The 25596-nt window shown below is 37.9% G+C and overlaps 1 protein-coding gene across 2 annotated transcripts in view; it reads left to right on the forward strand.

The window, feature by feature from the left end:
- Positions 1-1377: 1377 nt before the first annotated feature.
- LOC148423085 (citramalyl-CoA lyase, mitochondrial-like) overlaps positions 1378-25596 on the forward strand; it is a 61758-nt gene continuing 37539 nt past the window's right edge. For both annotated transcript variants that reach the window (XM_088415484.1, XM_088415485.1), the window contains exon 1: positions 1378-1427. In XM_088415484.1, the coding sequence (XP_088271610.1) occupies positions 1384-1427 (44 nt within the window). In that variant the 5' untranslated portion in view covers positions 1378-1383. The remainder of the gene's footprint in view (positions 1428-25596) is intronic.

Here is a 25596-nt window from a genome sequence, read left to right on the forward strand (position 1 = left end):
AATTTTTATCCGTGTTTTATTAAACAATGAAAGAAAGAGAGTAAGAGAGAGAGAGAGAGAGAGAGAGAGAGAGAGAGAGAGAGAGAGAGAGAGACTGAGCGAGAGATAATATAAAAAAGATATTGATATTGATAAAGGACAAACAATTTAGGTCATCTCACCATCATAATGATTTTATTTGGCTGCTGGTCCATTTGACATTTTGTTTCTTGCATTGAGTTGAGGGAGACACAAACATGAGCACAATGCATTATAAAAACAAACAAGACAAAAACAGAACAAAAAAAAAGTCTCCAGTGAAAAAATTAGAATTAGTAAATATCCCAAAATATTGCATGGTTTGTGTTTTGTTTTTCACTTATTTTATCAAGAAAAAGGTGAATTCAGTGGTTCTCAAACTTTTTACATCAAGAATCAACAAAGATTGTCTGTCCAAGAATCATCAATATATTGCAGTACCAGCCATAATTTAAATGGAAATTAGTCAAATAAACATTTTTACATTTATAATACAGTACCTTTAAACAATGTGTCTCACAGTTGATTAATGGGCATCATGGTGGCAGACTGGTCAGCATTTCCACCTCATAGAGCCAGGATCGTGCTTTGACTCCCTGCTCCAGCCTTCCTCTGTGGAGTTTGCATGTTCTCCCCTTGCCAGTGTGGGTTTTCTTCAGGCTCTCCAGTTTCCTCCTTCAATCCAGACAATTCCAATAAGTGAGTCCAGCACTCTAAATTGTCCTTTAGCATGTTTTTGAGTATGAATAGTTGTTTATATTTGTGTGCCCTGCAATGAGCTGGCAACCAGGTCAAGAGTTGTCCACCACCTGCTGCCCGATGACAGCAGGCATAGGCTCCACAGTAATGTGCCCTAAACAGCTTGGATAATAGATCAATCAATGGATAATTGTTTAAAACAATTTATTATACCTGTACAATTACCATAATAATTAATTGTTTTGCTATATAAACACAATTTTAAATACACTATATAACTTGTTCAATTGATTCTTTACTTACACTGTTTTTCTTTTTCTTTTTCTTTTTCTTTCTTTCTTTCTTTCTTTCTTTCTTTCTTTCTTTCTTTCTTTCTTTCTTTCTTTCTTTCTTTCTTTCATTCATTCATACATTCATTCGGTCAGTCAGTCAGTCATTCACTCATTCAGTTATTCGGTCATTCGGTCATTCGTACAGCCAATGTATCTGTTCGTGGCACACTCATTGGCTCCGCGTCTTTTTAAGAAATCCTCCCAGAAACTTCAAGACCAATGAGCTGATGTTTCATCAGAGCCCGCCCTCTAAACCTTAGTGACCAATCACACGGAAAAAAGAAATACTAAACAGCCAATTGACGTGCTTCATTCTGGCGTTAAACAAAGAAAGATGGCGGCGCCCGTCGGGAGGACTGTCAAACGACTTTTGCAACAGTAAGTCAAGCTTTTGTGCTCTGTAAGACGCTTTTGCCTTCAGAAATGTTTTAAAAATGGGCCCGGTTGAACTACTTTAACTAATCGTGGTGCATATTCTACTAGTTTTGTGGTCGAACAAGAGTATATTTCGGAGTAAATTCTCTGCGAGGAAGGCTTCATTTTATTTGTTTACTTAACCGGTTCTGTTGTATATAAGACCAAGAAGGCGCATTCCATGCCAATTTTTGTTTAATGCAATTGATATGGTTCTGGCCTCAAAGCTGGCGATTTGTTTATCTTGGTTTGGCTTTCATATTGAACACACTTTTGGATTAATTCCAAATGTTTGCAGCCAGAGAGTCCGCTAAGGTCAGTCATGCTCGTTCCTCATTCTGCTGTCATTTGATCATCTCGTTAGCTGTAATGTCACCCTCATGAATGCAACTTGAAAGGTGATGAAACCTTGCTGTCCATTGACCCCATATTGTGAAATTGCACTTCCCTTTTAATCGTATAGCTGCTTCTTCAGTTTACACATTTAAGAAACAAGTACTGCATATGTTAAAGCATCCATTTGGGCTTTACTTACGTATGCATGTATTAATAAATACTTTATCATGTATTAGTTTATTACTGGTTTTACTATTCCAGGTTCGCCGTAAAATGTAGTTTTCCTTTTCTTCTTCTCATATGAAATTCCTTGTTTATTATATTACATATGCTCCGAGAGAGTGACCAATACCTTAGAAATATGGCCAGTTTATCGGTATAGGTTTTTTTTGCAATTAGATTGCTTGTCACATTCACCCGTAAAAAGCAAACAAGATCATGTCACACCGACTTGGCCTGGAGGTGGACTTACATCGTTAAAGTACAAAAACTTAACAAGGTACTCCTAACAAATGATACAAAACAGTAATAATAATAAAATAAAAAATAACACCCATTCATTGATTCCAAAGAAGTTCACCTTCTTCTGCCCAAGTCCGTGTTGACGCAATCTAGTTTGCTCTTTCTGGGTGAACACAACAACGAATCTAATTGGAGACCAAACAGTCAACCAACGTACTTTTACTTGGTCTGATTGGCTGGGTTTGTGGCACATTCGTAATGTGTGTACCAAAGAGAGCACACAGAGAGCCAGATGTTGAGCAAGGGAAGGAGGGCGATTGTGAGTGAGCAATGAGAGATTTTGAGCAAGCAAAATGTTTATGTGTGCTCAAAATCCATCATTGCTCGCTGAATATTTTTTTTCGGTGCTCAAAATTTATCTGCTCGCTCAAGATATTTTTTGATGTGCAAAATTTATTCTTGCTCGCTCAAAATCTTTCATGACTTGCTCGTACAAATATAATTCCTTCGTGGATTTGCCATGCTGGGCTGACGCTTGTTCAGTGTCCTCCTTTTGGTGGCAGATTTCAACGCTGTACCCATTACACGTCCCACTTTACATTTTATCCAGGCAAGAAGGGGTTCTTCCTGATGCTTCCTCCCATCTTACCCTTGAGGACAGCAGTCAACCACTGACTCTTAGAACATCTGCAGCAGGTTTTTTATTTATTTATTTATTTTAAATCAGTATACAATAATAGATAATTATATTTCTCTCGACTTATCCCTACTTTAAATCCGGCATTAAGAGAAATCCTTGTATCTCCAGTCATTTTTCAGCCTTTGGGCATTTTGGTATTAGGATAACAATACAAGACAAATCATTTTTTTCATTTTTTTATTTATTTATTTTTTTTAAATGTATTTATTGATTTATTTTTTAAATTATTATTGGTCAAAGACACATTAACACAAAAGACCACATGACACATTTACACTTGTGAATGTCTAATTCATATGTATTTTTTTAACAATCCACATTTTTTATTTTACATAAATATAATCTGGGATTATATTTGATCTCTTTCACCATAGATAATAGTTAATGAAACAAAGTAAAGGCCAACTGACGACATTTGAGTGTGTGTTCAAAAGTTATCAGTACGAGCGGCACTGTCAGGATATCAGCATTAAACGAGTAATTTGCGACGATTAAACTTGCCTTTTGACAGGTAATCCAACCGCTCTCGCCAGATTATATGAAGAACTCGACTACTGCTAGCGAGCAGCCAGTTTATGCTAGACACTGTGATAAACGCTGGCAACAGGCGCTGTTCATAAATCCTCAATGTAATTAGGTGATTTCTTAGCTATGTGAAGTAGCTATTGAACATAATTTCAGAACAACATTGTGTTGACCCGTGGCTCCTGGAGCAACAGTCTGTGAGTCAAGTTAATCATTGCCGTGCCAGCACAAGCTCAATGCTGCATTCTCAAAATGATCATCTACGTAGAGCCAACAGACCATCAGCAGAATTATGTTTTATGCAGCTACACATGAAAAAATTACAATTTTAATTGTTCACATGCACGTTATGTGGACTGAATACAGTTGCAATGAATTACTATATTAATGCATGTTCCCCCGACAGCTCATACAGCAAGTGAATATGTTAGGCTTGACACAAGCAATAAAGTTAGCTATCTTAACTGAACTTAAGACAGGCTTATGTTGCCTAGCTAGCGAGGACTTCATTTACCTCCCTCAATCCTCGCTGCTTTATCTCTGCTCCAGGTGAATAACTTTGATATCTATCTCGGCGTTAGACCTCAAGTCAATTCAAAACAATAAACTTACCGATTTCTTCTTGTGATTCTCATTTCGTTCCGATTTCCCCCTTCGCTGACGGGAGGACTCTCAGGACTGTAACAAAGTCAGACAATGCTTCAAAATAAACGTGGGTTATCAAGTAATGCTAAATGAATAGCATTGGGACAATTTTATTTTGAAGTTTTTCCTGAAAGCATGGTTGTCCGAGATATGAAAACAAACATGGCAGAGGAAGTTGATAAAAATGTTGGTAAAAACGTTAAGTTTTGTTGAATAAAAGAGTAGTTGGATGATGCTCCACCTTTTGATGTTAATAAAATTTCAAACCGTGGTTTGAACGTATATGTCCCCATCAAAAACAATGCGTCTTGGACGCGGGGATGCAGGCAAACAAGAGCACTGTAGCTTCTTTAGTGAGCCGAAGACCAACTGAGAATTTAACCCAAAACATCTCAAGAGATAGTGAAGATATGACACGGTTTAATACTGATCTATTTGAGGATTGATTGCTTGACAAGTCATTTGAGAGGCCTTATTTTCCCTTTGGCTAATAAAGGTGAAGCTCATCAATTGGTCCAAAAGCAAGTGGACTAACTGCAAAAATGGTAGATGCATGATTATTTGACCAGACTTTGATTCACTATTTATATAAATCATTTGTAACTGCATTTTTGTAAATGGAAGAAAGTATTCTTACATGATAATTATCTTTCCCCTTCCGATCGTTTTAGCGAATAATCAAAGGATTTTTCAGAACATGTTTAAAATTCTATGGCAACTCCATTCAACAGAACATTGAACATTCACAACTCATGTTTCATTGTTTTTGTCGATTTGAAGAGTGTAATGCTGCCCTCATAGGTTCTTCTTCCATAGTTTGCATGTGATTCGTATGTGATTCTTTAGACTGCAAACAATTTGTAGTTAGAGAGAATCAACATCGCATCTGTTGGTTGTGTTTTCTCTTTTCATGTCAAATGAAATTACTGTGTGTACAAGGTGAACAAGGTTCATCTTGTAAATGAGAAAAAAAAATCTCAACTGACCCAACATATATGGTAAAGGTAAAAATGTTAAAAAAAAAAAAAAAAAAAAACAACATTCAATTTTGTGTGGCTGTGTTATTATTTGGTCTTTGCCAAAAAAAAAACAAAAAAAAAGTTTCATCGGTTTTACATAATCCTACGGACTAACAGCCCAACAAAATGCCCATCGCCCTTTCGTTTAACACTTGGCGGAGGTAATAAATATAATAGGTGCAGTTTACAGCCTCAACAAAGGGTCACATCTTCCTAATTGGATCCGTTGTGACTCGAGGGAAGCGGCGTCTACAAGGTTAAATGCTCAGACGGCCGAGACCGCAAAGAGGAATGTGCGTGCATGTTGTTTTGTTTTATGAACAGCCTAAAGCCGCCCTCGCTTCGCCTCGACACTGGCGGCAGACTGCTCTTTGTCACCGACACCCTCACGTCAAAGATGCAACAGGCATCCTGGGAGGAAGCGTTGGCTTCTGCTATGAAGTCGACAAGTGATGAAAGTAGCCTGGAGCTTGTCAATTAAGAAAGCCAAGGCCTGGGCCTCATAAGTTAATGGGCAGTTTCCCCTCTTTGGGCCTGCTAGGGCTTTATAGTAATGCTTATAAAAAGCTCAAATGTAATGCGCCCCTATAACGTTTTCAATTACAAGACGCGAGGCAAGTGCCCATGTTTGTTAGAATGCTTTACATGGCGGGGTTTGGCCTCAATTGGTTCAGAACTTTTTCAACTTTCAAATATGTTTTTTTAAGTGGCAATGACTGTATTTAGAATGGACTGTCTCCTAGTCGAGTATTTAAGATCCAGGTTTTCAGTGACACATTGTCAGATCGTCAAGCCGTCTTCTTAGTTTCCGAGTCTATTTTATGTGTCGGGGTTCTGATACTCGTTGTCATAACGTTGGATTTGGTTTTGAACAAAAACGTTTCTACTTTTCCACCTTGGATACTTCTGGGCCTAAATCCTCCTCCTTATGTGCAATACAGTGTTTATGTTGTGTTTCTGATACTTGCTGGAGTTACGTTAGATTTGTGTTTGTACAAAAACGTTTCTACTTTTCCACTTCTAGGTCCAAATCCTCCTCCTTACGTGCAGAACAATGATTATGTACTGGTTATCAACAAATTAGAAGATCCTAGCAAAGTCTGGTTTCTGTTTTATCGTTTTTGGCATTATTTTCATTGTTTATTGTATACAAGAGCAATCTAACGTCTCGCAATGTTAAATTTAGGATTCAACTATAATTAGAGCTGAAAGTAACAATTATTTAAAATGTATTCATTACATTGATTTAAAAACATGCTGTGATTTTTTTTTTGCCATTATTAAAAAAAATGCCATTGTTTGAAATTGACTTAAATAATTTATGATTCAGTCACTTGTTTGATTCCAAAGAAAAAAAACCCCACATGTTTTAATTTAAAATAAAGGTAATCAGTTTGCTTACATGGAGGGCTGCTGGTTATTCAAACAAGGAAAGTCCATTTTTTTCTGGCCTGCATCATATATTGACTAGCTTTTTTCAGTGTCAATCAAAAAGAGATTCTGCCCCAGACAGATTATCCAATCAACATGCGGTTCATCACACTGCCTATATATCATCAGAGACACTAGTATCTAATGGGTACAGTTAAGCCCAACATTGGTAAAATCAAAGAAATACAAATTGTGATGGGACTTTTGGCTCTTAAAAGGAAGCTAATCCAATTCCAGTGAGTTGTGTTGGCTTCAAGTATTAATTTGGACTGTCCAAAAATTTCATTTTATTTTGAAATTTTCCAATAATTGAATAATCGTCTATATTCTACAAAGTTTAGAGAAGTTTGACATTGGTGATGACTTTGTACTTCCTTGAGAGTTTAAATCACTGTCACATATCTGCATCATGAATTATAGCAACATCTATCACAATATTGATATTTTTCTCCATTACAAGTACTTCTGATTGTAAGGGTAAAGCCTTGAATAGTCCTAATACTAGAATGACATACATTTGTTTCAGATTTATTTGTATAGCAGAGGGAAATCCTCGATGAAAATTCCCTCACTCATCTGGTGTCGTCTGTGCTCGAGCTGGCTTTGGCTTCCGGTAGAAAAATAAATGAGTGTTTGAATAAACACCCGCGTGTTGACACCTCATTTCCTCATTGATTGGCACTGGAAGCTGAGAGCTCGAAGTGTTTGTGGGTGTGTGGCCATAATCCCATCAGGTGGGAAAACAACCAATGGGTTTGTGTAACCAACTTTTTCAACTACTTCCATCTTTTGCCTAATTCCTAGATCTGAAAATAACTATTTCAATGTTTATTGACCTAATAAATATATATATATATATATATATATATATATATATATATATATATATATTTTTTTTTTTTTTTTTTGAAAAAAAAAAAAGACAAAAGCAGTGAATCATTCGCTGGGCTTAACATTATCAAAGAATTTTCCAAGAGAATGTGTAGAGTAAAGGTATATCCTCTCTACTTATTTTTATATTTTATTTTAACATCATAAACCTTCATTGAATATCTTGCTCATTCTTATGCAACACGGGTATGATTCTGATCAGAATAAGACATTTGTTTTTCTTTCCTTATTTAGATAAGTAAATAAAATGTCCTCTTGGTCACCAGTTAACACCTAGCTTCTACGCCTGGGCGAAAGCTAACCTTCGTAAATGGTAATAGTCTACACACCAAATAAATATTGTCATAAAAACAATTACCATGAACTATTGCAGAAAATCAGAAAAGGTTTAGTTTTCAAGAATTTTCAAGCCAAATGTCCCCCAATTCTGGACTACATTGACCCAAATATTGGTCAATAAATATTATGATTTAAAGTTACAGTTTCATCCAGGCAGGATTATTTTCATTGCTTTTATTTCCTTTGGTAATGAATTGTGTTTGATGAATTGTTGAATTGTGTTCTTCAGAGGTTTCATTGGTACACAGGATTTCCCCACTATATTGTGGTTCAAAGTTCACACTTTGCAGTCACCTCTGTTGTGTGTTTAATACATATTTTTGAAACTCTACCTTACATATGTCTGTGTTGGTTAAGAAATCCTGTTTGAATACTTCTGTGCTGGAGTCAGAATTTAGAATTGAATGCCTTCAGTGTCATGCAACATTTTGATGCAACATGTTGGGCAGTGCTCAGTGCAGAACAAGCAGCAGAGCTCCATAGTAGCGAGGCTGCCCACCTCTACCTTTTGTCACTTTCTGCCCACCCCACATCTAGGGAAAAAGTGCGTGAAGCAATCAAATATGAAATCTAATTAGGAGAACTATGCACGTAAGACAAAGAGAACAGGCTCTTTAGATTATTCTTAAAACATGCTCTCTAGTTTAAGTGTGTTTTAACAGCAAGGGATAGGTAAAACTACATAAAAAAAAAGAAAATTCTAAATGATATAAAATGATATGGTCGCTTAATATTGTGGATTTTCACCTATTACAGGTGTTTGTGGAATATATTCCACGAGATAAACAGTGAATCACTGCTTTAGGTCTTGCATCGTAGTCAGTTGTAATTATTCTTTCTCAACTAATGTGGATGGTTCGCCCATCAAGCCTCTTCATTTATGACCATCATTTTCAATGCAGTGCATCAATAAATGGCTCCATTACCCGTTGTTGAGCCAGCTAAGCTTGTCTTTGAAATGTGTTACAGAGCATTAAGTTAACACATGTTGCTATGCATAAACAAACTCTGGCGGCTGGTGTGGGGGGCCAGCTGAGTAAACGTGCTGAATGGAGGGGAGGGGTGGGTAGGCAGTGAGAGGGAAGGGGCCCCACACTACACTTGTCCTGGCGAAAGGTAGATCCATGGGGCCAACAGATGGATCAGTTAGCCTGTATCCCCCAGAGGCAATGAAAACAGCCAAAGCAAGTGTCTCAACTCCAGCACAGAAGCCTTTGATCAACAGCACATCTTCAGCCGTCAAGGGGTTAAAAAAAAAAAAAAAAAAGGACTTCGGGCCCTTGGACTGCACATCTGTACAAACAGAATCAGGCAGGAATATGTGAATATTGCAACAAAAGAATTTTGTTCTTGGCTAATAGGTCATATATGTTTTGGAGTTAAGTATTAAAACGAAACATGGGATTTTCTTTGTTTTTCAGAACAGCATAACCGTAGTGTGTTTCTGCTCTTGGGGATAGTCTGTTGGAATTTTGGCCTCAGGTTGTAGTAAATGCAGTTACGTACACTTAATCATAACCTCACATATTTTTTACAATTTGAAAATACTTTTTCATGCCGTACTTCATGCCGAGATTGTTTTTTTTTTTTTTTTTTTTAACTGTCGGCTTTATCATTTTATACCTGCAAAATACTATACTGAAAATTGACAAAATCTTTGTGAATGTCATTTGTCAACAAAGTTAACCACTATAAAATAGAAAACCATCTACTTTAACTATTTTGAAAAGTGATTAATATTGAATTAATAATGAATCTTACGAGTTTGCTCACCCACTCAAGCTTTTTTAAAACATTTAAGCTCAACTAAAAAAATTGTTCCCTCACAGATTTGCCTTACCTGTCAAACCAATGCGTGTCAGACCAACTGTAAAAACATGCTACTCACTCAACAAGTGATGCTGCTAACTAGTACAGCCTGAGTTAACCTATTAATCCAGGGGTGTCCAAACGTTTTGCAAATGGGGGCCAGATTTGGTGTGTTAAAAATGTAGGGGGGCCAACCTTGGCGGGCGTACTTTACATATAACCGCATTTAATTTAGATATATTTCAGCGGGCCGTTCTCTGTTTAACATTTGCATTTTTATTTTAATTTCAGCTATCTTAAGCAAGGGTTTTGGCTAATTTGAAACATGCATATAAAAATTGAATAGACATTAAATATTGAAATTGAATATTCACTTAACTTCACTATTTTTTAACACTAACGTTTTCGTAACAGTTGAACAGAAGTAATTGTACTCTTGGGTGCAAATTACATTTCAAACAAACAAAATCTCACCACGTCAGTTTAATATTTATAGAATTTTTAAACACAATAACAGAGAAATGAACAAGTAATAGTCATATCAACAAGTGCAGGACTCATTTAAAATAAGGTCTGGCTCTATGACAGTAGTATGGATGCGCAAAATGTCTTGTAAGTGAGAGTACGATAGCCGTGCCACACAGCTCTAATTTAGTTCATAACCAAGAATATCTTCTCACAGGAATACGTCGACCCGGACAAGGTTAGCATTTTCTTACCAAATGCTCGAATCACTCGGAACTTGTCCTTATCCAGCTGTCGGTAAAAGTTGGCGAGAGGAAGCTGCAGCCGCTTACCGCGGCTCTCTGCGTCACACTGCAGCGCAACTTTCCTCCTTATGTTGATTGTCGCCATTTTAGAAAATTAGGGGCTCATACAGTCAATTACGCATGTACTAATTTGCTGTTCCTAACTATAGAATATAGATCGCAGCATTTAGCACACGCAGGTAAAAGCGCTGCTGCCCAATGTATTAATTCTCCATGCGGGCTAGACGTTATTGATTTTATGGCGCAGGCCTCTGGCCGGATGGAAATTGACGACGAGCCGCATTTGGCCCCCGGGCCGGACTTTGGACATGACTATATTAATCGAAAACCTCAGTGGGGTGTGCTCATGTCTTGTGGGATATTTCGAGAAATATCTACTGCCCGTAGCCAGCCAAGACAGGCGCCAGCAAGCCTGCCACCCTTATGATGACATATGGCTCGAGAAAATAAATGGATGGATGGATTTTATGTTGGTTTTATGTCAGAATTCTGGAATTCTGAATATGTTCAAATGAGTACCACATTTAAAATGTTTTTCCATTCATGATATAAAAGAATGTGGAGAACTCCAAGTATATTGCCCAATTGCGTACAGCTGATCCAATCTCATGTATAACAAGTGATCACTGTCTATCTTTTGCAATATCTAATGCAAACAGCCAAACAAAAGGGACAGTTGATTTGATGCTGGCAGTGATAAACTCGTGTCAAGTCCGGATAGGTTTGTATTAGGGCTGCACAATTAATCGAATTTTAATCGCGATCACGATATTGGCCACAAATAATTAAGCTGATTCCGGGTGATATTAACATTTAAAAAGTTGGCTGTCAAATCAATCACTTTCAATCATAGTCATCCTTCCACCAGGGGGCACATGCAAACGCAAGGGTAGAACTTCATCTTAAGAAATAGCAAGCAAGCAAGCAAATCCTGCTGCAGCGGCTAGAAGGGCAGTAGCATTAGCTGCATCCTCAACTTAAAGCCTACCGAATAAGCATAGCGATGCGATATTTGGAATAAATTGGCTTTGAAATAACAAAAAATGACATTTTGACTGCTAAATCCATACTCACTTTGACTGATTCCGGTACTTTTAAACACCAGTGGGAATACTTCCAAGAGGAACATTTTAGATTTGAAATAGGACTGTAAAAGTTAACTGTTAATACTGTGATATCATTGCTTACATTATAAAGCATTAAACAAAAAAGAAGCCCTGAACTTAGTCTTATTTACTTCCTGTGGCAGTTGAGCCCTGCCAACTTTTGACACCAAACTTAGAGCAGAGTCACTGGCACAAAGACAGATGAAGATGGACCTTTATTTAGTGAGTCTGCTCTCTGGCAAAGACAAAAAACGTGCGTTTTTCTCAGTCAAACATCATATTAGTTTTGCATCTTTTGTGTACAATCGCAGAAAAAAACAAACAAAAAAAAATCACCCTGCTCAAGTAACCTCCTCAGGGCCTCCTTGCACACATTGCTGGAATGTGGTATTGATGAGCAGAAAACCTAGAAGTGGTTAATCACTGATGGAAAATCCTGTGATTACTCACAAACCTGTAAAGTTTTTTTCACTTAGATACCAGTCGTGGAACCTTTTCGGCACACCCCATTCAATGTGGTGCTCTAAACATTATTTACACATTTACTTATTTATGGTGCCAACTTTGCCCACTCCCAGTATGAGTAATCATCTCTAATAGCCTCCTTAACAAGCTTGTTGTTATAGTGCAGTGCAGTATTAATTTGCTAGCAGTTTAGGTGTGTGTGGGCAGGATATTACTTCCAGGTTTGCAGTAAGCCAGATTTTTGTAAACTATTAAATAAGGTTCTTTTGAATATTCAATGCAACCCAGGAACCACCTCTGTTGTCGGGTAATGAAGATGGTCGTTTTGGTCTTCTCACGCCTATGAAGTTGGCTCATTGCCATGGTGACGATTAGTCAGTTCCAGAACGATGAATTCTAATTTAGCAGCATTTGCTCTCTGATATGCAACACCCTAATGTGTAATGGGATTTACTTTTTATAGAGGAGGCACAGCAGGGGCACATGTTGGACAAACTTCTCTAGACTATTCCACCTGGATGTTTGATATACATCTCATAGCAATATAGTAGAAGAAATGTTGAAGCCACATGGATGCCATTCTTTGTGTGGGCCATTGGAGTATTGACTACCATATCCAAGAAGGCAGCAGACGTGTAAATTATCCACTCGGGACGGTAGAGACGATGTAATGCTTGAAGGAGGACAAGTTACATTTAGTGAGTGTTCATTCATGTTGTACCAAACCATTAAAAACCTGGCTGAATTGCTGATCAGTGGTTTGATGGCTGAGCAACTGGGATGTAATTTTCAGTCGACAGCAATTGACAAAACAGCTGGATGCATAAAAATGGGTGGATTTTGTCATTTTATTTTTTTTTCAGAATGCTATATTTAAACTAGTGATGACACATGATAAATGTCTTAATGTAATTCTAATTATTTACGTGACTTTCCCTTTTAGGATCATCTAATCATATGTTATGTTTTATTTATATATATATATATATATATATATATATATATATATATATATATATAATATATATATAATATATATATAAATATATATATATATATATATATATATATATATATATATATATATATATATATATATGTGTGTATGTGTATATATATATATATATATATATATGTATATATATATATATATATATATATAAAATTGTACTTTTTAATACTATTTTTTTATTCCCTTGTGCCCACCCCAAATCATGTGTGGCACAACATTTTGTATTTAAAAGAAGAAGAAAAAAAACAATTCTCATGTAACTTTGAAGTGGAAATAAGTTGAATGTACTTTAACTTGTGGTGGGAGTCATTGTGTTGGCACAGCAAAAAAAAAAAAAAAGACAAAGGACAGTCAGTATAAGGTTTTTTTTTAATTGTGTTGTTTCGTCAAGATTAAAAATTCTACAGTTCTTGTCACCATATTTGATGCAAATGTATTTAAAACAACTAGAACATCGTCGAAAAAAACAATGGTTTTGGACGAGCTGACAGAAAAATATTAACATTATTGCTTGATTTTCTGAATAGGATATTTATATATTTTGATTTATATATTTGACGTTATGTTGTTTGGTATCCCCACTCCCTGAGTCAGCCAACTCATGGAGGATTTCAATGTTGTTTTTGTCCTCATACATGTCAATTCAAAGGGCAATTGGCACTTGCAACCAGGCATGTCAGAAATTGTTATGAAGTGTTTTTTTGTTTTGTTTTGTTTTTTTACAGTTGTAGTATGTGTAGTACATGACATTACATGGATAAACAGTATTGTACAAGGTGTCATGAATGGCGTGGTTGCCTTTCATATTTATACCACAGACATAAGGGGTAGGCAATGATAACTTCATTTGTTGCTTTTTGCATTAGTCTCCAAATGATTCAGATGTTGATAATAGACTCAGTGAAACAGCAATGACTCGTCTTCGGCTTGTACTGTCCATTGTAGGGGATTTATGTAAAAAAAAAAAAAAAAAAAGTGATGATTCACAATTCCAAAAAATTGGTTACTATTGGTTCGGTACTGTGTTGCCGGCCCCATCACATCATTGGCATGAGTTGCAGACAGCCGGCCTCCTGTGAGCGCTACACTTCATTAGAACCAGGTTGCAGTTCTACCACACACATTCGAAACAGCAGGGTCGTCTCCTTAGCATCAGCCTTTTTTTGTCTTTGACAAAGCCTCGTCTCTGTTTTCCCATCAGTGTCCGCTAATGATGCGCATCTCTTTGCACTCTCCTCTCCCTGTCACTCATTTGCACTCCCATCTTTGCATCGCTGTCTGCCTTCCATGATGTTTGTTTGGCTGCTGGGTTTTTGTTTGTTTATTGTTTCCAGATGGCAGACGCAGACTTAATTTGTGTGGCTTTCAAGTTTCCCAGAGAGCTTTTTACTGCCTTGGCTCAAGCACTTATCCTGTTTCCTCCAGCCGGGCTTTATGATTTGCCTTTTTATACTGGAAACAACTGTCACTACCACACACCAGCAGTGTTCATAAATGAAGATCATGTTGAACATCTTCACTTCAGTCATTCTCAGATAGGGGAATGTGTTTCTTCACCATAGGGCCCTGGAATAGCGTATACTCATGTTCATTACTCAGTGTGCTAAGAGATTATGTAAAGAACTAGTACAGTTGACTGTTTCGCTCCATTCTTTAGACCCTGCTGAGTCTCGTCTGGGCATCATTAAGCTCTGTGACGTCACTTATTTACAGGAACCCAGGAGGCATACTCACCCAGTAAACGCGAAGGAGGACCAAGCACTTGTCTTTACTCATCGGATGCGGGTTTTAAGACTGTGCTGTAATCAAAGCGCTCTGCTATATAAAAGCCACCCCTTCTTCGCCTTAAAGAGGGCTTCTCTCTTGGCCAGTGCTGATGGAGTGATTACCCTGGCATTCAAAGCTGCCTAATCCCATTTTTTAGCAGTAATTTAACTCTGACTGGTCGAGAGGTCAGATTTCTCTGACACAACCCCAAAATCTTAAGCTTCAAGGCTAACCCTAACCCAGTTTAGGTGTTGATTTAGTCTTTTTTTAAGCGGTGCATATTAAAGTTGTGTTGTCACCACCCTGCGCCTACTGGATATCAGTCATGGTTGGATCCATTCAAGTTACAGCTCAATACAAGGGAAAGTGAGCAAGTTCAAGGGGATCCAACGGCCGTGCCCGCACAATCAGTGGTGTTTCTTTTTTTTTTTTTTTCTTCTTCTCGCAACTACTGAGCCTCCTGGCTGGCCAAGCTAATCTCATCAGGGTTTGGGCTCGACTGCCGGGGTGAGCGAGAGGACAACCTAGCATGACCCATATCTCTGTGCCAGGACGGCTCCACAATTCTGTCGCGACTGTGCAGTCACATCAGTTTACTACGAGGACGAGGCCCTCTGCCAGGGTGTTTACTACGGAACTGTCTGGCACAACAAGATAATGCCTGTACTAATGCCCTCTAAGGACACAGCCACTCGTATTAATGAGGGCCTGAACTTTCTCATCAGACACAGACTCTTACCATTTGCAGAAATGCAGAGTTGATTATGCTGCGGTAATCGATGTCCCCTGTCTTGGTAGTATTTCTAATCTTTTCTGCATGATTTAGTAATTTATTGTATCGGACAAGTGAATCATTTGCATGCAAAACAAACTAAACTCAGACAAACTGATTAATTGCATGCTCATCCTTATTCATTAAATTGGACTGATAATGCTAATTGATGTTGATCCTTAAGATTTCTGTTTGCCAAATATTTTTTTTTCAATCACCTTTAAATAATTTAGGCTGCGACCCCCAGAGCTGCGAACGTCAGTGCGCTAAAGCATGGGTTCTCAAACATTATTGAATCAGGGACCCCTTTTAGAAAGCAAATTATCCAAGGACCCTCATTGCAAATGTTTACGGAAACAAAACAAAGAAAAAAATAATTTAAGCCAAACATAAGTGCTTTTTTTCAGCATCATATTCAATTTGACAACAAATATATATGTACATTTGTAGAAGTTCGAGTCTGCACTCTTATAGTGTAGCTTGATGATTGCTTCTTATTTCACCAGTGTTAGCATCTTTGGTCATGCTAGTGAAGTCATGCTTTGCCCGAAGGTTAGGCTGGTTGTGCTGTAGTTAAACAGATCAAGTACACACAACTTTGGTTTCATCTAGAGCAGGGGTTCTCAAACATTTTGGAGTTATGGAGCACTTTTAGAAAGGACCCAACTTTGAGACCGCAATGTTAGTTTTTGCATAATGAGCTAAATCCACACCATGTTAATAGAGAAAATTTTGCCAAATGCCCATTACCCAATGTCTTCATCTTTGACTCCACTGTATTTTATTTAGTTCACCTTGTTGATGCAGATAAGGCACCTGAGAGCAGATTCTCATTTGCGATACTTGGCTGCAGGCAGATTGATTTTGATTAAATTGTTCAGACAGACTCATACTCGACAGAAGTTTGTGGATTTTTCCACACACATTTTATGTTACTTTGTTGTAATGAAGGAATTACTACTCCTTCAAAATTATTTGTAGGCCTATCAAAGTAGAAGCATATTAAGTGTTGTAAAAGATGAATAATAACAATGGTGTTTCAGATCCTATTTTGTTATCGCTGCAAGTGTTTTCCCAAAAATTCCATGGGAAGTCACACACAGCATGAACATTTATCAGCACAAATTCTTCACTGGAATTACCTTAAATTGACATAGCTCATATAAATTCTAAGAGCTGTGCAGAAGTCATTCTCTAAAATGCATACGTTTAGGCTGACCGAGAACTGATCCCTGTTGTAATATTCTGATATCCCTCTAGAGGTGGCAGTCAGTCAAGATTGGTACCGTAGGTCTGCATTACTAGCAATAAAGTTAGCCATTTATTCACTTGCAGCTGTGGACAAAACGGAACAATACACAAGTGAAGCTGTAAAAATATACACACACACGCACACACACAAGAAAACACAACACACATTGACAGGATAATAAATCCGCAGCTGTCTGTTTGATGCCCTCATGCTAAACCGGTTGATATTTTCAAAAGCCAGTTCAATCTTCTGGCGGATGTGTTGACATTGGACAATTTTAGGGGTTAGGACTTGAGTTCTGGATCCTGAGCTTATGCTTATTGGCATAGTTAGAGCAAAACTCTACCAAACTTGGTAGCACTTTTCTGCTTTTTTCCATTCAGTGAAATAGCGTCAGAGTGGAAACAACCTGATATTAGCCATGCTCGCGAGTTAGTCATCTGCCTCGATAATGAGTGGCACATGTTGAGTTGCACTCTGATAAATGTGATATTGTATTGGAACTGTTGTCTTCACTGGCAACCACTCTTTGATGGCACTTTTGCATATCCTTCCTTTGCCAATGTTTTTTTCAAACACGGATCTGAGATACCCAAGTAACTAAAAAAAATAGCCCAAGCGAGCGACATCTTTGGCATGAGCTTAAGTCATCAGATTACTTTCCCTTGCAGCACAAAGGGGGAAGTGTTGCATCACTTTGTCCACACTGAGAATTAAAACAACAACAAAAAAACAAAACTTGATACAAGGCTTGATGGAATTTTTTGCAGTTTTTAAACTTTGTCCGGTATTCTATATTTAACGCTTAGTGGTTACTCTATCATATTCACAGTTTAATGATTCACACTGTAGCTGTTTTTTCTGCAATTTCCAACTTATGTGCATTCTATTTTAAACGTTCCGTATGTTATTACTTTTTCACGATTGTATTTGTTTGCAATTTCATACCATGAAAAGTAGGTTTAGCACTGAATTAGCCTCTGACATATAGACCTGACCACAAACAAATCAGTATAGCGTTTTACTCCAATCTTCGATGATGCGGTACTTCCTTTCGGCTTTTGTCTGCAGTTTGGGCCACAGCTGTCAGTGTCTTGGCGCACCCCTGCCAAAAGAAAAAAAAAAAAAACCTTAGGCCACGCGCCACTGAACGCCCAAACATTAAATAGGAGCATTAGACACACCTTGTTAAGGACTGCTGGTGTTTGAGCTGTGGCTGTGGGTGCGTGTCTCATCCCGTGATGAGACCAGATACACACATGAACACAATTGCACAAGTCCTCCGCGTACGCCCTTTCACAAACCAGCAGATGTATTCTTCCATTGTCCTCCACTGACGCCTCACTCGGATTTTAGCGTCTGGCCGTAAATACCCACAAGACTAAAGATTACCTTTTATCTTACGTAGCGCTTCTGTAATTATGCACTTGTGGCATCACACCTCAGCAGGGTTGATCCAAACACGAAAATTAATTCACAGCTAAATGATGCTCTGTGCGGCCTAAAAATGGAAAGGAGGAATCAACTGCTTGGTTTAAAGTGCCAGAGCCTAAAGGCAGGCAGTAGTCATTAAAGCAGTGGTCATTTCAATTAATGCAAGAGCCTAACAGTTCATCGAAGGGAATATCAATGGGCATAAGAAATGGCGTTAAATGAAGCAGATGTAAAATATTCACTGCTTAAAAATCATGTTATTGGACAGCAAGAATAAATCAGCATAATACGATGAAACAAACACAGGAGAGCTCTCACAGGATTCCCATCAGGCATTGAAGTTTGTGCACGGATATCTGTTTATCAAATCAGTTGAGTACCGACTGACGTCAGGTTTATGCAACTAATGTCCTAATTGGTACTAACCAAATAACTGTTTTTCTTTAACTACTAAAACACCTGTATGTAAAAGTTATTTTATTTACTTTTTCAATATATTGCTGTCAATTGTTAGTTTTCAGATGTACCTTTATACATCAACTTGTAAGAAAATAGTAAAGCACTGGGTACATTCCTCCACAGGAAAAAAAAAAAAAAAAAGATCCGAACATGGTTGAACATTGTTTCATATTGCTTATGACATCAAAAAGGCCTTGTGAACTGGTGCAATTTTGGGTAAAGTAAGGTGAATCTTTCAGAAAATCCTCATTCCAATTCAGTGGTAAAACGTCAAGAGTTCACTGAGAGTCCCCATTAAATTACTTCATGATGCCGGATGCTCTTCTTGGCGGCTGTTTTCCAAGCCACAATCTGTCAAAACTTTCTCCAACAGAATGCAGGGTAACACATTCTGCCACTCAGTAAGGTTTTCTCTCTCTCACTCTCTCTGTTTCACTGTTGCTGTCTGTCATGTCTGGCATCCGTGGCAATCGCTTCCTGTCACTATTGCTTTCCCATTGCACACGTTATCTTGCAGTCATTCTGTTCTGGCCCCTATTGGGCAGCTGTGGCTCCCGAAAACATAGTGTAACATTGTAACATTTTCAGCGGTCCAAGTCGTCTATCTATCTATCTATCTATCTATCTATCTATCTATCTATCTATCTATCTATCTATCTATCTATCTATCTATCTATCTATCTATCTATCTATCTATCTATCTATCTATCTATCTATCTATCTATCTATCTATCTATCTATCTATCTATCTATCTATCTATCTTTAATTGGAGACATTTAATGACATTCAGAAAACATAACAAAATAAAAAAAATTGAAAGACATTTCTTGCAGTAGAACATGGGAAAGATTAAAACTAAAATGTTTCATATAGTTAATGGACTCATGAAGCAAGTGGAGTGGGAAGATCTGCTCTACTGTCCATGTCCCTGTCCCTGTCCATGTTTTTCCTTGGACTAGGTAATTAATTGAAATGTAATAGTCATTTTGATTTTGGCATCAACGGATCTTAAAAAAAAATATGTAAAATAATAAAAAAAAAAAAAACATTGTGTTCTAAGGAAAACGCTTAATGTACCAAATGATCCTTGCATGTTCTGGATCTGAAAATTCCGCTGATTCAAGGTGTTACTGGTCCAGCAAGCATGTGAGGTCAATGTGGTTCTGACTTCCCTGGGCATCCTTTTGACATTAACTGTGAAACCAAACACATAAAAGTAATAATTAAACTCATCATACAATTAAATACAATAAGACAATCAAATAAAATGAGGAATTCAGTTGATTTCTTTTTTCAAATGTTTTCTCTTACCAAACAGCGCCTAGTTCTTCACTTTTACAGGCTTCATTCAAAGCTTCCCTCTTCCACTTGTTGACCTAAAAGCTTCCTGCCTGTGTCACTTGTCATTGTTTTAGAACATCATAACAAACGTTTCAGGCTAAAAATAGCAACATACACGAGGCAAAAATGTCTAGAAAAGGCTCTATTTCCTATTATTCTTGTGACGAACGCAATTTTCCTTAGAACATTTATTTAAAATGTTGTAGCGTTCCAATCCAAATAGTCGGCAGCATGTCCACGTCAAATGTGGCCTGTGTCAATCAGCAGACATTTCCACCAGCACTCTGCGAACACCCATAATACACCCATGGTCAGGAAATCTATTACTGACTCCAAGTGGAATCTTTTTGATGACTTCCTGAATCCCCCCCCCCCCCCCCCCCACACACACACACACACACCTCCGTACCTTTACATCAGCATTGCCTTCCTGATTTGTTTTGTGAACACTACAAAAGATAAACACCATTGCCAACTTGAATTTTAAATGGTCTTCTAACTGTGTACAAATACAGCACTGTACTGGGAAAAAAAGAAAGAAAACTCTCTTTGCTATATGATTCCAGCTGGGACCTTTTCTTATTTCTGTTCATTGCAGCTTGTCGTTTTTTTTTTTGGTATCAGATTCCCACATATCTTTCAGAGTACCCTGAAAAAGATCCTGCTCAAATATGGTTCGTTGCATCTGCTTCTTTTACACAGAGATCAAAAGTAGTACATCAGAACCACAATAGCAGATTGGATCTTATTATTTTAATATAAAACCCCGGACATTTACTTGTTTTATTTGAAAGGCTCTTTCACACAGGTAGCTTCCCAGCTCTGTTATTGCTCTGATACCTTCCCCGACATTGAGAAATTACCAGTCTAACTTTGTAGTCCCACTCAGTTTCGGTAGCGTTTGTACAGAACGGCAATATGATAATTGCCATCTCATATAGACAGAAAGGGATTTTTAAGTTTATTGATCAACACTTTAATTACTATTTCCCTTACTTTCCTCATTCTTCGGCCTTTTAAAGAAATACAGTAGTCATACAGTTATCAAGCACTGAAGTATCCAGTTAATTTATTAAATGGTACTTTATGTTACAATGATTTTGTTTTATTTTTTTATAAGCGAACCGTGATTACACCCATCTTGAATACTTTGATGATTGTATCAGAAGTAGTGGAATATGCTTGCTATTTTCAATTTGATGCTGAGATATGATATGTTATCAAGTTAAAAATGGGATCATGTGTTTCCATGGTCCACCCTGTAAAGGAAGGAAGGGGGGCACTTGATTCATGCCCACTCCTGCCGAATCCACACCCTTAATAAATAGGGAGGTAGGCCAGGGTATGATCCTGCTCTTTGACACTTTCCACATTTGTGTATGTGTGTGTGTGTGTTCGTGTGTGTGTTTTTGTTTTCCCCTGGTTTCCAATACGAACATGGGAACCTACGTTAACAGTTTTCCCTAGTATCATTATCTTTTATTCATATTTTTGCTATCAGTGATGCAGTGTTGAGACAACCTTATTTATTTAATGTGGAATTTGGAGGTATTTCATGTTGTATGTTCAAACAGTGCTTTTTTTCTGTTTACATGTCCTTAACATAATGTATTTTGGTGAATTTTCTCTCTCTCAAATAATCAGTAATTTCCATTATTAATATAAAAATATGGACATTGATAACCATTCTTCTCTTTTGTATACCTACCTTAAACTCATGTATCAGTGTCTTCTGCTCTAAGCAGCATTTTGGATTTTGTCAAGATTTCATACAGAACAACAAAATTGTAATTTGTTCTTTAGTTTCCAAGACAACCATTAAGATTTGGCCTTTTTAAGCTCTGTTTCTTACACAAAGTTATTACTCAATATTGTTCTTTTGTTTGTTTGTTTTTTTCCTTGAGCTCAGACATTCACTCAAGTTGAATTCAGTCATTTTGTAGGATATGGGAACAATTTAGAAATGAAACTGACTTTGCTATTGCTGCCTGAGTCCATTGTGGCTTTGTTGTGGCGAAAACAGCTGCACAAGTTCCCCCCATGCGGTGCCTGTAGATATGCACAACAGGAGCGTCACACAAAGCTCAGACAAACCTGACAAATCCTGCTTCCGACTTATGTTACTTTTGTTATGGGAAATATGCTGCTGATTTCTTCATCGTGGTGGATTTTGGTCTGTGTGCCTCCAATATATGGGGGTTCCAGAGTAGGAAATGTGGCATTATAGCACATCTCCTATAATAATTAATGTGGACAGGTGGCAGAAGGTAGCTAAGGGTTAATTATAACAGCATACCACAAAAATGTAGAGGGTTTCAGTTGGAATCTTTTTATGTAGGGTGCCAGAAGGGGCTTGGAGGGGGCTTTTGGCCTATATAATACTTTCATGGTTTTGGCAGTCAGATTTTCAAGAAACTTCCTGGTGTGTCAGGATCAATCAGGCCTAAGCCAGTCTTAATTAAAGGCTTGGGGCCGGGCAGAAGTCGAGGGCAAGCAGCATCCCCGTTGGTCAAAAGAATGAAGTGTCTGTCATTACAACACTATAGGGTGCATCAACTTATAGCTTAAATTCCTTTTAAAAATTCTTCCTGGGCAGTAGTGACATGTCCAAATTGACCGTATCTTAGGGGGGTTGACATGCATTTTAGAATTAATTAAAAACATACAAATACCAGTGGGTTTTTTTGGTCTGCAAATTTGAATCACAGGTGTCATTTTCATATGTGGCCACTTGGGGGCACAGGCAACTTACAAGGGAGAGAGTGCAGCAATGAGCATTAGTGAATTCACGTTTAATGTTTGTGTGATGGTGGTCCATTTAATTAAACAGTCCATAATCCCCCCCCCCCAAAAAAAAAAAAAAACTTATGACACATCATGGCCCACATGAGATGAAGTAAAAGAAAAAAAAAGACACAGATGTCCAATTTTTCCTCCTTTTTTTTTCTCTTGCTTTTCTCTAGTTGTGGTTCCAATTCTGATTTGTAGAGATCCAACTCAGATGCAATGCGCCTCTCTTAAGTTTCTGTTTCCTAAGTGGAACTTAATGCGCACCCATCTGCTTGACTGTTTCCGAAGTCAGAGTCAGTGATATGAGGGCATGTTTTGGTTGGGAAGGGAGGTAAAGCAAACGGCAGAGCACATCAGATCGTAGGCCAAATATCCTAACGGTCTGATCTACCATCTGACCTACTGTCTCAGCTGCAGCCACATACAAGGCTCATCATTACAGCCCAGGTTGGCCAAGCTTCTGTTCTGACATTGTTCCTTTCACCACCTCAAATGTTCTCTTCTAGTAATTTTATTTTCTGGTAGGAACACTTGTGGTAAAATCAATCATTTTCTGTATAATAGTACGGTAGATGGGACAAATTAAAAGTCATTTCTGTTATTTATTTAGTTATTCATTCAATTATTGATAGAAAAAGCTGGTCATTTGGTCTCAGGCTCAGCAGTGCATCACCAGATCTAAGTACAGCACTGGACTTTAAAGTCTTTAAATTTGATTTGGCGCAATGATGGCCTTCATTATATTGAATGAGACATTTTCCTTAAATTTGCTGTGGAATGTTACCGTTACATTCACAAGGTAGTCAGAATTTTACCAGTAGCATTGAATCTTGCTTAATTAACCATTTTAATTAAATTTGACTTGGGTGTCTTGAGAGTTGTAACTCAGAAGGGTTTTATTGTTGTCTTATTGCACCTGTTTGATATCCCCCCAGTTGCTTTAAACCATACCTAATTGATGATGATTATTTTTTATAGGCCATTCATACTATGATTTACACCCACTCGTTTCCAGATAAAGATTTGAAATGTATTGAACCACCAGGCTGAACGGGTTAGTTTTAAGTGAGTAGTCCTCATTCAAGTCATAAAAGACATCGTCATTCTTTTCCTTGCATATGTCTCGCTTTCTAAGTATTAAGGTAAGTGGCCTGAACTGGACCGAGAGGCTGCTTAAAAGTAAGGGCTGATCGTTTCCTGCTGTCTGTCCCTCTTTGTGATGACAGATTATCCCAGTGCCATAAATTGTGGAGAAAATATTCCACTCTCTCCTTTGCCTCCTTTCTAGCCATATTCTATAATCCTGGTGCTGCTAACCGACCCTCAGTCGGCTTCACATGCAGCATGTGCACCGGTCTTTGCCACCCCACCACCCCTCTTCTTGCTTTAGCACCTTTGAAATATCTTGTGTTGATGGGGGTGATTAATAGTGCACTGACTGTAGTAAAGCGACCAAGCACTACTTCTTAACTGTCATGCTGATGAGAGTGTTTCAGCCATCCTGTCATCACAGAGATGTGCCAGTGTTAATGATCTGTACAGCAAAGAGTTCAGAAGAAAGGCCAAAGTGATCTTTTCCGACTCCCCCTTTTTTACTTGGGAGTTTCAGCTTTTGCATTCTACCTCCAGGTTGATATTGTCTCCTATTAAAAATCTGGGTTTCATAAAGTCATGCCCTCCACTTTTGGTCTAGGTCAGGGGTGTCCAAAGTTGGTCCTCAAGGGCCGCTGTCCTACATGTTTTCCAGGTTTCTTTTCCTGACACACCTGATTCAAATGATCACCTCATCGGCAAGCTCACACCTCATCGGCAAGCTCAGCAGAAACCTGATAACGATCCTGATCATTTGAATCAGGTATGTCAGGAAAAGAAACCTGGAAAACATGCAGGACAGCGGCCCTCGAGGACCGACTTTTGGAAACCCCTGGTCTAGGTCATAAGTGTCAAACTCGAGTCCTTGAGGGCCGGTATCCTGCATATTTTCCAGTTTTCTCTCCCCGTCACACCTAATTCAAATGATTAGCTCATCATCAAGCTCTGCAAGTCCTTGAAAATGAGGTGTGTTTGAGAGAGAAACATCAAAAACATGCAGTATACCAGCCCTCAAGGACTGGAGTTTGATACCTGTGATTTAGGTTTTGGTGCAAAACCTACTTCTCTCTAGAAACGAATGAAGGTTTGACGTTGAAAGCTTTACAGTATATGTTATTTTTATTTTTGGTCACTAATTTTCCATTGCACGGTTCCCCAGTTTTATTGGCTGCTGGTGCTGAGAATCATCTCCCAAAGACACAACCAACAATATTCAATCACGTCTCTTCTATATTTGATTGAATGCAATGTTCGTTGCGTTTTTCAATATGATACAATAAATATTTTTTCCTTTAATATTACAAACACTTTGTGTTTGGGAACAAAGTAATGGTACTTGTTGAAGCTTAGCTAGAATTCTTTCCAATTCTTGCTTGATCTACAAATTAAGCTTTTCAACTGCCTAGCATCTGTTTGTTTGCATTTTTTAAGCTTTATAATAGGGCACACATTTTCAGTAATAGACAGATCTGGACGTCCCTCAGAAGGATGCCACTTGGATGGCAGCATATGTATGTTGCTCAAAAACTTACGTACATATCTTTTAGTATTATTGGTGCATTCTAAGATGTGCAACTTACCCATGCTAAAAAACAAAACAAAGAAACAACAAAAGACAAAAAAAAAAAAAAACTCCCTAACATCATACAGTAGATACAGGCTTTTGAAATTTGTGCTGAATCTGGGTGGTCCTTTTCTTTCAAAATCCCGTATAT

This window comes from Hippichthys cyanospilos, chromosome 5 (assembly GCF_059441005.1).
Source record: "Hippichthys cyanospilos isolate Australia breed blue-spotted pipefish chromosome 5, RoL_Hcya_1.0, whole genome shotgun sequence".
In the NCBI taxonomy this organism is placed as follows: Eukaryota; Metazoa; Chordata; class Actinopteri; order Syngnathiformes; family Syngnathidae; genus Hippichthys; species Hippichthys cyanospilos.